Below are 15507 nucleotides of genomic sequence, written 5' to 3'. Positions count from 1 at the left end.
ATTTTGCACAATTAACACTTTAGTTTAATTTATAGACCAAATGGTATATGGACTAAATGGCTATTGGACCAACTGGTTATTAGACGTAATGGCATTATACTAAATGAAAGTGGACCATGTGTAGACGAACTGATGATAGACCAAATGGTAGTAGACGAGTGACATGGTAGTGAGATGAGCGAAAGAAAATAAAGGTGGAGAGAAGAAGGAAGAGAGAGATAACAAAGACCATTCATGAAACTACAATTATTAATGATAAATGAAGAGTGAAATTTAATTTCACCTGCATGCCCATTTAGAAAACGTGAGAAGATAAACAGATAAACATAAATTGTAAATCATGTAAACATAGGGTTGTATATTATAAGGTTTGATAAATTTATTTAGTGAAGGAAGAAATCATTCAAGGACAGGGGAGGAAAATGTATACACAGCAGCATACAAACCAAATACAGCAAAAAGGTATATTGAGGCGTTTGAAGCATCTCTTTGAATGAGCGTTTTGAATGCGTTCACATCGCTTTATTTACCCAGTTGCAAATTTTCTATTCTCCCAGTCCCCCGTTTCTTTTGTTTCTCTTCACGTCATTCCCTTTTTAAAACCTCTTTATCTTCCCATGTTTATTTACCTTGAGATTGAGGTACATTCATTCATTCTTATTTCTAATATTATTGCAGATGTGGAACCGATGGCAGTTGAAGAAACCGATAGCAGTCCTTCCACTGATCAGACTGAAACACGTACGTTATCATTAACATGAGTTATCCTTTACACCCAGTTCCCACTGTTCTTGGTTCGCGACACGATTGAATTGAAATTGTGGTCTTAATCGTATAGTAATGATAGCATGAGATCGAATGAAATCGTATCAAACCAGTCGAGGCAATCGTATTGATCGCAGAAAATTTGTGAGTCCTTCAAAATTTTCGCGATCAGTTATCGTGGTGTTCGTAACCGATCTCAGGATATGAGGACGAGGACGAGGTATTACCCAATCTGAAATAATAAAGCATATGTCCACTTATTATGGTTGTGAAGGTTCATTATTAGCTAACTTTGAAACCGAAGCTGTTTTTTTTTTTTTACCAAAACCAGGGGTTTTGAGTCAGTTCGTAAAATCACGCGCATCATGCGCACTGTTTTTAGCGGCACAAACCCTGAGCGCTATATATAATTCGATCTGAGTTCCATAGTAAAAAGTTAATATCATACTACTATGATGTTGTAATGACCTGATTTTGGGGTTGATTTTTATTTGTTCTGTGTCATCTCAACCAATCATGATGTTTGTTTATATGAATGTAAACGAATCATGTATTTGTTTCTGGTATTATATTTTGTTAAAACGATAATTGCAAATAAAATTCATCAAATAATCGAAAAATTTGTCGGATGATACATTGGACGAACAGGTTGAAACATTTACATTTTTTTCTGAGAAAATAAAATTGTATATCGTTACATTCCATGACATACGAGGGAGAATAAAAAAATAAAGATTACAAATGACCCTTTATTGTTTGATTGATTTTCGCAGAAACATACCGTACTAACACCTTTTTTTTCTCGATTTTCTGGTTTTACTGAAAACTTTTTTTGCCCGGCTAAACTTATAGGTTTAATCTATGTCTAATCTGATGAATCTAATTCAGACAAGTTATCTATCTTGAATGATATATTTTTATCATGTTCATAACCTTGCTTTACTCTTGTTTTATTAAGAATCAATTGTCATGTAATCAATTCATTGCATTACTCAATTTTTCATTCTTGTCATCTAGGCAAATGGAAGGATTGCAAAGTGAAACCAGTTCCACAAAGTTATGTTCCTGATCAAGATCTGGTATGATTTGATTTGAACATTGAGAACACTGTGAACGGAGATAATGAACTATGCGAGAATTTCGCAACCGAGCTTTCCTAAAATCGGATGACATATTTCATTTTCCCCCCAGAGACGTGATGAAATGTAATGCTTTCATTTCATAAACAGTTCTTAAATTTCACGCATTTCAAAATAAAAGAATGTCTAATGTCCAACTGCTGACACCTGATTGACGTTTGTATATTAGTGCAATCAGATTAAATTTTTATTTCCTTATTTATTTTAGTGATCACAGACAGGTCTGAATATATGCAATATCTCACTTAATCTACCATTTTCATTCTTGAATGACTGACAGCAATTTGTACTAGGTGAAAAACGAAGGCTATTCTTTTCTGATTCTAATGATATACAATTCATTAGATTTTACAATAGCCACGTTACTATAAGGATATTTTGTTTTACTTCCAGTGTAGATCTTCTGCTGCTTTTACAGTGTCGAAGCAAATATTTTTGGAGGCTCTCTTTGTCTCTCTCTCTCTCTATATATATATATATGTATCAATACACACATATCCAGTGTATATATATACAGTATATATATATATATACATACATATATACAGTATATTGAAAGCTTGGCTTATCAATTAAAGAGGAATACGGACGCTAAAACTAGTCTTATACATTCAGAACTCATAGTCAAATATGAAACATCAGCTTCGGTCTTACTGGGAGTCATATCTTACTCTCTATATACATTAGTTTTCAATTATGATTTCTTTTTGTTTTTATTTCTTCCATTTATGTATCGAAATACATATGATGACTTGAAAATGACTAAATTAGATACAAATGAAAAACGCGAAAAAAGATTTACCCTGACATTTCGGGCATACATGAATAACATGCGCTTGATTTGTTTTGTCTTTCAGCACTACGAAATGTGGACTTCTTCGACGAAAGGAAACGCTCTCATAATAGGGAACGACTTCATCTCGTCTGGGGGTGGTCCACGTCCTTATGCGGACAAGGATATACAGAACATGACATTGCTCCTAACACGTCTTGGATATGATTTTCGAAATAATGCCTTTATCAAAAGTAATCTCACCAAACAGGTACTTTATCAATCCAAATAGTGACATGACACTTGTTCCAGTATTTGAAAACAATAGGCCTAGGATTAGAGGGGGGTTAGGGTTAACATTGTAATTTATCCACTGGTTGTTCTTGTTTACCATTTGTGTCAGCACATAATAATTGTAAGATGAATAAGTTGGTACCTGGTATGATATTAAATTCATTGTGGGTTGTCAAGTTCTGTGTGCCCCCCCCCCCCCAATAGCGACTGACTGGAATACTCCCCACGCAGGGAGTGGAGGATGTGCCTATATTTTCTGCGGGAATGACTGATTGAATCCAATGACAGTGGTAATAATAAATATGTAAACGATTATATAAGTACATCTCAAGTGCATTATAAAAAACTAGTTATTAGTATTATCATTATTATCATACCTCCACATTTCGAGTCAGTGGGGCACATTAAACATCGCCTTTATTAAAATTTTCTCCGAAGGGTCCGAAATATTATTTCCCGTTGTGATGCTCATTTTCTTTTCATTATTTATAAAAAGGATATGAATGAAACTGTAAACAAGTTCGTGGATGATCTAAGAGAGAGTAACCCACAATCTGCAGTAGTCTACATATCTAGCCATGGCAACAAGGATGAAGTTCTTGGAAACGACAATGGGTCCCTGGCAATTCCGGTTTTGCTTGAAAAGTTCAATGGAATACTGCCTGGAAAGCCAAAGGTTATCATCATTGATGCGTGCTGGGGAGGTATGGTATATCATCTTAATAGCGTGTTTTTGCACCGGGGCGCAGAGCGCTTTCAAGTACATAAAAAACATGCGAGTCAAATAACTGTGACGTCTTTGTCACAAATTGGTGAAGCAAAGTAACATTTCATCGTAAGTTTCAAAGGTGACGAATAATTGCAGGAATGCCATGTGTCAAGAGTCCAGGACGAAACTGCTATCAGTTTTCGACAAACACTCTTTTTCATGAAGGCAACCGCTTAACAGGGGTCGGTGGCCAGGGGGGGGGGGGGCAAGAGCAAAAAAATTCCCGGTCATATCATGGTATGAACAGGTATATAATGGTGTAATGAGGCGACTATTTTGAGAAGGCCAGATATTGAGTATCGGGCAGAATTTATCTTTTAAAAAAAAGTTGCGAGGGAGCGAAGCGAGCGAGCAAAAATTATGACCTTTTTAATAAAAAAATCAAATTTTGTGATAGATTTTGACATGATATCCAAATAATAAAATATTTCATTCTTCTCTCTTTAGATTCAAATTTTTTGTGGTATGTACACCACTGTGAACAAGATTCTTTGCGGAAGTAGCGAGAGGAGTACCCCCCCCCCCAAAAAAAAAAAAAAAAAACGAGGGGCGCAGTATTGGACATGTACTGTGCTAAAAAGCTCTCGAGCGAGCGAAGCGAGCGAGAAAAAAATCAACTTTTAATGAGAATCTAACTTTGAGCTATTTTTTGACATTAAGTAAATAAAATCATATCCTACACTTTTCCTTTGCTTTTCTTTCCTCCTTTTTTTTGTTGTTCTTGTTTGTAGAACTTTTTGGGGTCATGGCCCAGCCCTTTCAAACGCAGTGCTGTGCGTTTGAGGTCCGGGGCGGAGACCCCGGAACTTCTTGGTATCAAAACCATTTAAACCTCGCAGATTGCCGCTATTTTAATCAAATCGCGGGCATATACAGAATATAGCTTTTACACAACACCTTTATTCAACCCAGTTGCGTAATGAACCAAATACCACGAGGGGGCAAAACATAGCAATGTGTGAAAAATTTGTAATTTGAAAAAAAGCCTATTGAAATTAAATTTTAATTATGTGATAGATTTTTCCATTATATTCAGCAAATAACACATTTCATTGTTTCCATTCATTTCATTATACGTTTTCTCCTATAATTTATTTTATTTCCTCTTGGGTGTGGAACCAAGACCCCCCCCCCCCGCGCCTGTATGCCAGTGATTGAACATGATTGAACGGGGGCATTATAGAGTCATTTGAAGGATATAAATGAAGAACCCCTACTGCGCTTATTAGCATAAAATTTAGCAAGCTTATTGCACAATGTTGTATGCAGTCCATCTTTCTTCCCGCTCTTTAATTTCAATCATCGGCAGCCCGGTCGTGTTATCATTTTTTTCTTGTTCCTTTTCTTTGTTTTCCAATTAAGCTTTTGATTAATTACATTCTACCTTCGTTTTCCGCTATTGTTGCCATTTTTTCATCATTTCCCACCGTACTATTGCATTACATAGGCCTATTTCGGAATGATTTGTTCTTTCTCAAATGTTTTTCTTTCGTACATTTTCCCGCTTTCCTTCCTTTACCATAAAAAAAAGCTTTTTTCTTCGTTTTCTTTTCCCTTTCCTTTTCCTTATTCATTTTCCCCTTTCCTTCCCCTTTCCCTTTCTTTCTCCCTCCTGTTTTTCTTTTCCCCGTTTTTCTTTTATTTTCCCGGTGAAATCCGCCGGGGGGGGGGGGGCAACTGCCCACCCCCCGCCCCCGCCTGTTACGCCACTGCATGAAGGGTATTTTACAATATGTTCTTTTTGAAAGCTGTCGTAGCGGTGCCGAAACTCTCTATTGACATGGTCACAAAAACTAAACTGACTCCTGACCGTTCAATGGTATTACGTTATTTAAAGTTGGCCGGCTTGGAGTCGGTTTCATTGGTGTGATTTTAGCATAGAGGAAAATGAAATCATTCGTAAAAATTCATTATTATGAAAATAGAGAATAGAGAAAGAAAAAAAGGAATAACACAGGTCCATTAATCAAGTAATGAGAAAAGTACAAATCTCAATGTACTTTTTTAAGGCGATTCTCATTTTTTCAGGAGTCTTTGCATTTCATTAAATCAATAATGAAATAACACTTTCGCATATTAACAATGACACAAATTAATACATTTTAATTTTGACAAAAATATTGGCGAAGATCGAAAATGTTATATTATATAGTAAAGCGTGTAAAATATTAAATTTGGTGAAATGTGGGGCCGGCTATTTTGAGCACAAAGGTCTGCAATAGCTCCCAGGAGAGAGGGCTTCATGAAAAACGGGATGAAATTTCAAGGAGGACAAGATGAGCAGGAGGACAAGCATACATGTGTAAGCTTCATCTCAATCGTAATGATAATCAGAAATAAACATATGATTAGCAGAAGCTTGAACCATTCCCTAAATCCAACGTTCGTAAAGTTTATTGATTGAGCAAATCCGGCCTAAAAAAAGTGTCCTTTTTTTCAGTAGCATTTTTTTTTCAATCGCCTGCTAAAATTAGTTATTTTATGGAGGATAGTTCCCACTAAAGTCTTAAATTTGAAAGACATCACTGTTTTTTTTTTATAAGATTAGATATCTTAGTAAGTTTAAATTGATGATGGGAGCGCGAAGTGCGAGCTGAAATATGATATACTTCTACCTGTAAAACGACATGTTAAGCACCTATTCGATAAAGAAGAGATAAAACGAGCCCGAGGCGTTTGCGGATTTTTTCTAGATTTATGTATGAACGGGACATTGTAATCACTTTTGGTAATCACGAACAGAATAGATATCTAAATAAATAATTTATGCGAGCGCAAAGCGCGAGCTGAGAAATTTTGATAATTTAGCATTAAAAACTGGACAGTTTAAGCATGGTTTTATGAAAAACATAGTATACGAGCACGAAGCACGAGCTGACTTTTTATTCAAATGACGTGGATTAACATCTAAACACGTATGATGCGAACGCAATAGGGGTCCCTTTTTTGTTGCAAATTTTAACATTTAAAACAAATTAAAGAAGTTGTAGGGCAAGATCTCACTAACCAAATAATTCTTGCGCGAAGGGAGAGCTGATTTTGGGGGCGATTTAGACCTTAAGTGGGATATTCTCGGCAATTATTATGAATGTAAACCTCGAGCATGTCGAGCTGAAAATAAGTGATATACTAATTTGAAACGCGGTTTCAAGGATTCTTTGCTTTGATTTATGAAGAGAATACATATCTCACTAAATATGCCTATCAAATAATGCGAGCACGTTGTGCAAGCTGATTTTAGTTTTTCACATTCATTACTTTTTCAAAGCATGAAGAGAATGCGTACCTTTTTAAACAAAAAAGAAGAAAACTTCAAGCAAAATAACGTGTGCATATTTTCTCTAAATAAAGCTTTATGTTGTCCTCGAGAGTAGACTGTCTCACTTACTGGCGTAATGAGCCCCCAAAAATCGAGGATGCTAGATATTGCCTATTGCGTAAAATTTATAAAAATTTGCAAGCGAAGCGAGCGAGCAAAAATGTCGATTTTCAAGTAAAAATCAAATTTTGTGAAATATTTTGATATAATAGCTAAAAATGATATCATATTCCACCATTTTCTCTTTCCTTTTCTCTTTTTTCTTCTTAGTCGTTTAAAAATTTGGGGTGGCGGCAAGGGCCCCCCCCCCCTCGCCTAGCCATCTGTACGCCAGTGAAATTTCCTCTTATAGGGATTGCGAGCGCGAGCGAAATTTTTGTTTTTACCTAATGAACTTATTTTTTCCCCTCTATTTTCAGAAAATATCCTCGCCCATAATTTCATTCACTTTTCTTTTCATTCTTATCTTGCTTCTATTTTGACTCCTCTCCTTCCTTTTCTTTTTTTTTTCTTCACGTATAGTGCGAAGCAAACGGCGGGTGATCCAGGGAGCACAGCACCCGGCAGCTCCAGAAATATAATATTTATATTTATATTTTATATTTTATAACATTTATATAAAATCACTTTCATAATATTTACAAGTTAGTCTCATTGGAACAAATTTTCTTATAAGATATATGATTGGTGTTTTACATTATATAAAATGGGAAATGGTTGGTTTTAAAAAGAAAAATGAGGAAATGGCAGCGAAAGCAGAGAGTGAGCTTGAAAACTTTAGCGCATTTTTAGATTCAAACCCTATATTCCAATATTTTTTGCAGTCTTTTCACTACTAAGTATATTTGTCATATTCCTTATAACATTACATTTTGAAGGGTAATAAACAAACTCCCGACATAATCATGGCCCCAATTGGAAGCATTAGGTTCTAATGCTATAATGTAGAGATTTGAATCAAATTCCCTTCATTTAGGTTGCTTGTCATTTTTTCCTACCGAAATTGCATGGAGAGCGAGTTTGATTTTTGTTTTATTGGGGGGGGGGGGTCAAAACTGTAATTTCTATGTAGGTTTTAATATTTCTAATTTAAGTACACTCATTATTTTTGTATCTTCTTTCCCTTTTGTCTTTCTTTCTTCTATTTTTATTATTTTCCTTTCTTCTTTTCTCTCTCTCTTTCTTCCTTTGCTTTTTTCTTTTCCCCCTTTCTTTCCTTTTTTTCTAGGAAGGGGGGGGGGGGCGGTCCTTCACATGAAATTCAGAGGGGGACGTCCCCCTGTCCCCCCCGCTTCCGCCGCCTATGGCTGAAAGGTACAAAATGTCACATAGTGTGATCACAGTGTGTTCACATAATGGACTACGTGAAAATATTATTCACACTGATAAAATGTTCAAACTCAACAGTGCGAAGATATTTCAACACTTTGGATTTTTGATATTTTTTTCACTTTTGCCCCCCTCCCATTCCGAAAGGATGGATCGACGCCCCTGTTTTCTTGTATAATGTATCATTCATCATTGCATTCCGTTAATATATTTAATCATTTTGAAAAGTAAACATTTAAGACTTTTAAGTTGTTTCCATTCGTAAATTAAAGTAAATAGTGGGCATCATAGGCCTTGTTATAAAAGAGGCTCAATTGGCTAAATTACTCATGATTCTATTTTTCAATATTCATTTAGCTGACGAAACACATGGCACACCAGTCTCAAGTTCAAACAGCGGATCACAAGTGATTATGATGCCACATAACGCCGACATTTTCCTGATTCATGCTACTTCATACGGTATGTATTTCAGTTTAACTTAGTTTGTTGAGCATTCCGAAACTAAATTACACGTAACCACATATGGTTATTGTAGTTTACAACTTATGTTCTTGCATTGACGATAATATAAATATGATTAGTAGTATAGAGTCGACATTGCATCAAGGGTCAATCGCGTATTCGTAATGAAAAGTAAAGCTATACATACATAGTATTTTGTGTCAAATTTAAGGTTTGACGATATAAACCACCTTTCTTTTATGCGGCCGCCATTAATTTCAAGTCAAACTGCTTACGATAGCAGGACACTGTGTTTATTGTTTACACAGATTTCTTTAATTTCTAAGAAAATTGATAATTTTATCGGTTTGTATTCGTATGTATTATGAGTGTTACGATGCTGCAACAAATAACGATGAACATTTAGTTTCAAATTTGATTTCCTTTTTTATATTACAGGAAATAGATCAATCATACACAGAACAAAACAAAAATAATGATCTTACATTTCTTGAAGTGTTAGATGTGCAATCCAAAGTTCTGTTTAAATCCAGATAAAATCCAAGTTGGTTGCCAAAGATTCCTTAAAGTAAAGTTCACAATGATGGCAATGATCAAAATGATTTTGAAGCACGATGAATAACAATAGTCACTGTAACGAGTTGAAATGTCCGTGAAAACGAAGTTGATGATGGCAAACAGTCGAATTCAGCGACCCATGAGTCGAAAAGCGTTTATTAAAACAGGTTGATGACATCACTGAGAACGGAGAATTCCTCTCTCAAAGTAACTCCAAACAGTTCATTGATGGCGTGCAAAGAATTCCACAGAAGATAAATGTTGTATTTCAGATGAAAATAAGCTATGCTCTGACATAAACAGATAAAGTCTGGTGTAAAACTTTGAGTTCTGATCTGATATTATGATGATGTCGAAACTGCCAGCTTATCAATTTCCACTATTCTGGAAGCTTCTAGTATTGTCTTTAAAAAGAACATTATCCATCTTTCTAGAATAGTCCACTTCTAGAAGACTCTTGAATGACCTCAGTGAAATTTAAAATGTAAACAATATGGCTAATCCTATTGTCCTTTTCACTGCAGGCAGGCTCTATTGTCTATCTTTGTACATTCCAGATATAACAAATTACTCATTAAATAGGCATGCTAACAAAGCTTTACCGAAAAATTCTGAAATATTCTTAATCATTATATGCTATGAATACCTTTAATATGAAATAACTAAATAAATGAATGCAATTACTCTTACAACACTGAGTTGATTCAAATTTATTACTCATGCAATGAATGTACAAGTCTTTGTATTTGAATGAAGTAACAAATTAAAAAGAAATACGTGTAATTGCTCAGTGGTGTAATGAGCGTAGAAATTGAGGGGGCTCAATATGGCGTATTGCGTAAAATAGATAAGAAGTTGCGAGCGGGCGAGCAAAAAATTTCGACATTTTTTATGACTAACGTGATCACGGACGTCGGCTTTACCTTTACTTACATTGGGTTTAACGCCCAACTCCCACACCTCCTTCTGATCGGATTCAAAACATGTTTTCTTAGCGAAATATACACCCTTTTCACTTTTTTTCATTTTAGTGTTTTGACACCCTTATTACGTTACGTACGTATGTTACGGTCAAACTGTAAACTCCCGCTATAGAGTAACTTGCTCCCTAGCTTATTGAAAATATGTCCAGTGTGTGCGCACACTGCCTCTGTGTGGCTTGGTACCATTTGTTTGTATACCAACGCAACGGATGCACGTATGGGATCCACTGCATGCACACGTACATGATTCCTTGTGATTTTCTCTAAATTTTATGATAAATATGCTGCACTTTTTACCAGGTTATTATATGTCTTAAATCTCTTTTATTTTGTGATGAGAAAGATGTGTTTTTTTAGAATGGACTACAACCTCCCCCCCCCCAAAAAAAAAATAAAAAAAAAATAAATAAAATAAAAAAAATAACCAGTTGAAATAGGCATACAGAGTGTTCAGAGTGTTTGTGCGTGAATATTTTACAAATTAGAATAACATAGATTTAAAAAGTAAAAGGAGGGGCGGCGCTGAACATATTTTCGTTTTGGAGGGGGGGGGGGAGAGGCAAAGAAAAAACTTAGTGTATGTCAAGATTTACATTTTGGTGCAAACATTCATGTCACCATGACACTACCTTCTGCGTGAAGTAGTTGGATGTTTTGTAGTAATTTAAAGGTTGAGGAGAGTCTTTTTTAACTGATTTCTGAGATATATAGGCTTTATTTTCGCGAAAGAGTATATAGCATTAATCGCTTTGGAAAAAAAATCAAATCTGGAGTTGAAAAATCCGCTTTATGGTGCTAATCACTGTTTAAATAAAAAGGCAATATTTTGAGTTACTGCAAGTGCGAATCGCGACCTCAAACATTCGGACATTTCTTATAATAAAATATGTAAATTAAACATTCCGAAATTTTTTGTTATAACGGAAACAGACGTGTACCTACGAAACTAACTCAATAGGGCCTTCGACCAGAAAAGGAACCTGCAATGGACTGCATTTACTGACTTATGAATATGATAGGCCTACATATCTCACCAATCGAATAATGCGAGCCCGAGGCTCAAGCTGAATATTTGTGATTTTCCAACCTGAATTCTGAACATTTTAACAGTTTTTGTCACAAGAAACATGAATATCTTTGTAATGGATGCTAGCGCGAAACGCGAGAAAAAACGTTAATATTTTTTAAACTTAGATACTGGACATTCTAAACATTTTGAAAACCATAAACAGGATAAGTACTACCTTACTGAATAATGATTAATGGAACGCGAAGCACGAGCCAAACATTTTGTGATTTTCTAACCTAAAATGTATTATTTTACCTCTAAGAAAGTATATTTGTTAGAAAAAAACGTTTCATTTTGGAAAAGGCCTCCATTTAGAAAAAGGATTAGTTTCCTACGGTTATTTATTTGTTTCTTGGGGGAGGGGCAAGGGGATACTTCGGGGCATGTGCCTCCTGCTTCATGTGATATAGTGATTTCTCAAAGTGGGACTAAATGATCAACATGAAACACTGAATTATCAATAAAAATAGGAATTGGCCAATATATAAATTATTTCATGGAAATAATAAATGATAATGATAAGGAAGTATTAAAGAGGAGAAAATTATCCGATTATTTTTTATGTGTATCTGTATCTTAACAATTAAATGACAATTTTTTTTTCAAATAAGATATTTTCGTTTATTAGGATTCAATTCTGGATTTAATTAGACGATAGCTTAAAGGTTCACCAAAGCTTGCAAAGCTTTAAAGAAAAATTGAAAAGCACATTGTTTTCTAACTACATAAACCTCCAACAGTGACTGACTTGAAGAATCATTTTCTCCCTCTCTCTCTTTCTTTCACTCTTACATCAGCTTTGTCTTTTTATTTATTCATTTTTGCACTAATAATTATTGGCACAATAATATACATGTAAGGCAATTTGTACGTGTCATTTCTATTTACATCCTACATGTAACATTGTAAGTGTTCCATGTATGCAATCATCAAAACAGTGCTTGGCTAATTATGTATTTTGCTTTACGAAAAACAAATTATAGGCCTACTATTCGCATTTTACTGAACTTAGTTATTCAATACATGTACTTTGTTATTTTTCTATAAACGTTCACTTTTTAAAATTGACATTTTAATCCAATTGTTCTTTGTTATTTTGTGTATGTATGTATTATTGAGAATTATAATTATTCTCTAGCTATTACTATGCATTTGTAAATGAAAATGAAAAAATGCAAATAAAATCATAGAATGCTACCAAGAAAGAGATTGTACACCTTTTCTCCTTCGTTGTGCTCTCCTGTCTTACTTTTTCCCCAAATTTTTGAACTTTTGAGGGACTAGAGCCAGAATCCCCTCCTTTACGCCAGTGGTTTTAATCATTAATAAACTGACCATTTTTTTTCAGAAATAGTAAACAGAGAAGGATTACACATATGTTGTAAACTTGGGCATTTATTGCCATGTCAGAAGTGAAATTTAACATTTCAAATAGTCGAAAAACTAATTCTTATTTAAAGGATGGCCAGGGCCGAAAATATGTATATCTAAATAAATAGATTAAACTTCACTGAGCAAAATGCTGAAAATTTCATCCAAATCGGATAACAACGAAGTTATTCAATTTTAAAGTTTATCAATATGTTTTGAAAACAGTTATATACACATCGTCATGAATATTCGTTGTGTCTCCATTATGATGAAATAGGTTGCGGCAGTAAATCAGTTGTCAATCCAATTGTTTTAGTTCTTGGTAGAAAATTTGTGAATAGACCTTATTTCATATAGTTAAATGCAAACGAGCAAGTGGGGATACATGGGCGGATCCAGCGTTCGCCAATAGGGGGGGGGGTGAGCGTATTTTTTTTCAGCCACATTTCCCCCGATCGGCTACTCGAAGTTGATTTTTTAGGGGTTGTCCTAATAATCTCTTTAAAGCTTGTTTCTTATAAATAAAGATAAATATAAATTAATCTCATAAGCCTTAGTTGAATAGTGCGAGGGCGAAGCGCGAGCATTTTTTTTCTATTTCATGTACTTTGTCCTAAAATTTAAACACTCTGGGCAATGATCGTGACCCTAAACGAGATATGTATACAACTGAATAATTACTGTGAGCGCGAAGCGCGAGCAGATTCTTATATATACGTTTTGATCTGATCAAAAAAGGATCTGTTAACTGCTGCTTGCAGTTAAAAAGATCAGTATAAACTATTGATGCGAGGGCGAAGCGCGAGCAGAAAAAAATCGAGATTTATATCTAAAAATGGGACACTCTATTCATGTTTTGTAAATCAAGAAAAGGATGAGTAATTGGAAATCATCCTACGTTAATTATGCGAGCGCAAAGCGCGAGCAGAAAAAGTTTTATATTGTGATCTGAAACTGGCTAGTGATTTAAATAGAGAACAAGCTGCGTATCTGAATATGCATGCGCGCGCGTTTTAGATTTCGATCAAGAAACCGGGCATTCTAAATACCCTTCTTGTCTCACCTGCATAGCAGAGTGAGACTATAGGCGCCGCTTTTCCGACGGCGACGGCGGCGGCGGCGTCAACACCAAATCTTAACCTGAGGTTAAGTTTTTGAAATGACAGCATAACTTAGAAAGTATATGAACCTAGTTCATGAAACTTGGCCATAAGGTTAATCAAGTATTACTGAACATCCTGCCTGAGTTTCATGTCACATGACCAAGGTCAAAGGTCATTTAGGGTCAATGAACTTAGACCATGTTGGGGGAATCAACATCAAAATCTTAACCTAAGGTTAAGTTTTTGAAATGTCATCATAACTTAGAAAATATATGGACCTAGTTCATGAAACTTATACATAAGGTCAATCAAGTATCACTGAACATCCTGCATGAGTTTCACATCACATGACCAAGGTCAAAGGTCATTTAGGGTAAATGAACTTTGGCCGAATTTGGGGTATCTGTTGAATTACCATCATAACTTTGAAAGTTTATGGATCTGATTCATGAAACTTGGACATAATAGTAATCAAGTATTACTGAACATCCTGCGCAAGTTTCAGGTCACATGATCAAGGTCAAAGGTCATTTAGGGTCAATGAACTTTGGCCAAATTGGGGTATTTGTTGAATTACAGCCATAAATTTGAAAGTGTGTTGGTCTAGTTCATAAAACTTGGACATAATAGTAATCAAGTATCACTGAACATCCTGTGCGAGTTTCAGGTCACATGATCAAGGTCAAAGGTCATGTAAGGTCAAAGAACTTTGGCCACGTTGGGGGTATTTGTTGAATTGCCATCATATCTCTATAAGTGTATTGGTCTAGTTCATAAAACGTGGAAATAAGGGTAACCAAGTATCACTGAACATCTTGTGCGAGTTATAGTAGTTTTCAAAATCAGCACTGCTGCTATATTGAATCACGTGATGCAGGTAAGACGGCCAGAGGCATTCCACTTGTTATTGTAAACATCAATAAAGCGAGCGTGAAGCTCGAGCTTAGAATATTTTCATATTTCGATCTGAAAAGGGGTCAATTTAAGCTCTGTATTTTAAGCACTTTGTAGGAAAATCGTGAGGTTCATGCGGATCAGTTAAAAAGAGCTGATGTTTCATTATTGTTACTTTGATTTTTATGTCATCATATGAAAATGATGTCTATCTTCCTATTTCTCTTCCTAAGCGCGAGATGAAACTTGTCGACATTCAATTCTGAAAAAGGGAAAATTTATTACCTAATTAATCTTTTATTCTGATAAGCCTAATGAGAGCGCGAAATCTGTTAATATTATGGCCAGTAAATTGGCCCCTCGCCAACCCCCACCCCCCCCCTGGATCTGCCTATGGGAATAGGAAAAATATCAGCCCACCTAATGAATATTCATAAAGACATGCCTATAACTGTTTTACCGGCAAAATCCAAATCTTTAAAATTCAATAACTTCGTTATTTGTTATCCGATTTTGATCAAATTCTCAGCACTTTGCTTTGTAAATTTTACTCTATTTATTGAGATGTAAATATCTCCAACCTGGACCATCCCATTAAGGGATACTGTTTGGGAAAACTTCTTTATTTGTAAAAGAAAAGCAAGATCTGCAAAGATATAGTTCTCTTAATTTATTTT

The 15507-nt window shown here is 35.1% G+C and overlaps 1 protein-coding gene across 1 annotated transcript; it reads left to right on the top strand.

The window, feature by feature from the left end:
* The first annotated feature begins 683 nt into the window (after positions 1 to 683).
* On the top strand, positions 684 to 10775 carry LOC135154874 (cell death protein 3-like). Its single transcript, XM_064103097.1, has 5 exons — positions 684 to 741; positions 1783 to 1844; positions 2762 to 2947; positions 3467 to 3674; positions 8745 to 10775. The coding sequence occupies exons 1-5, from the start codon at positions 690 to 692 to the stop codon at positions 8870 to 8872; spliced, it is 636 nt and encodes a 211-aa protein (XP_063959167.1). The 5' UTR covers positions 684 to 689; the 3' UTR covers positions 8873 to 10775.
* The last annotated feature ends 4732 nt before the right edge of the window (positions 10776 to 15507 follow it).

Source organism: Lytechinus pictus, chromosome 8 (assembly GCF_037042905.1).
Source record: "Lytechinus pictus isolate F3 Inbred chromosome 8, Lp3.0, whole genome shotgun sequence".
NCBI lineage: Eukaryota > Metazoa > Echinodermata > Echinoidea > Temnopleuroida > Toxopneustidae > Lytechinus > Lytechinus pictus.
Note: the sequence above shows the minus strand (reverse complement) of the source record. Positions and strands in the feature narration are given on the sequence as shown.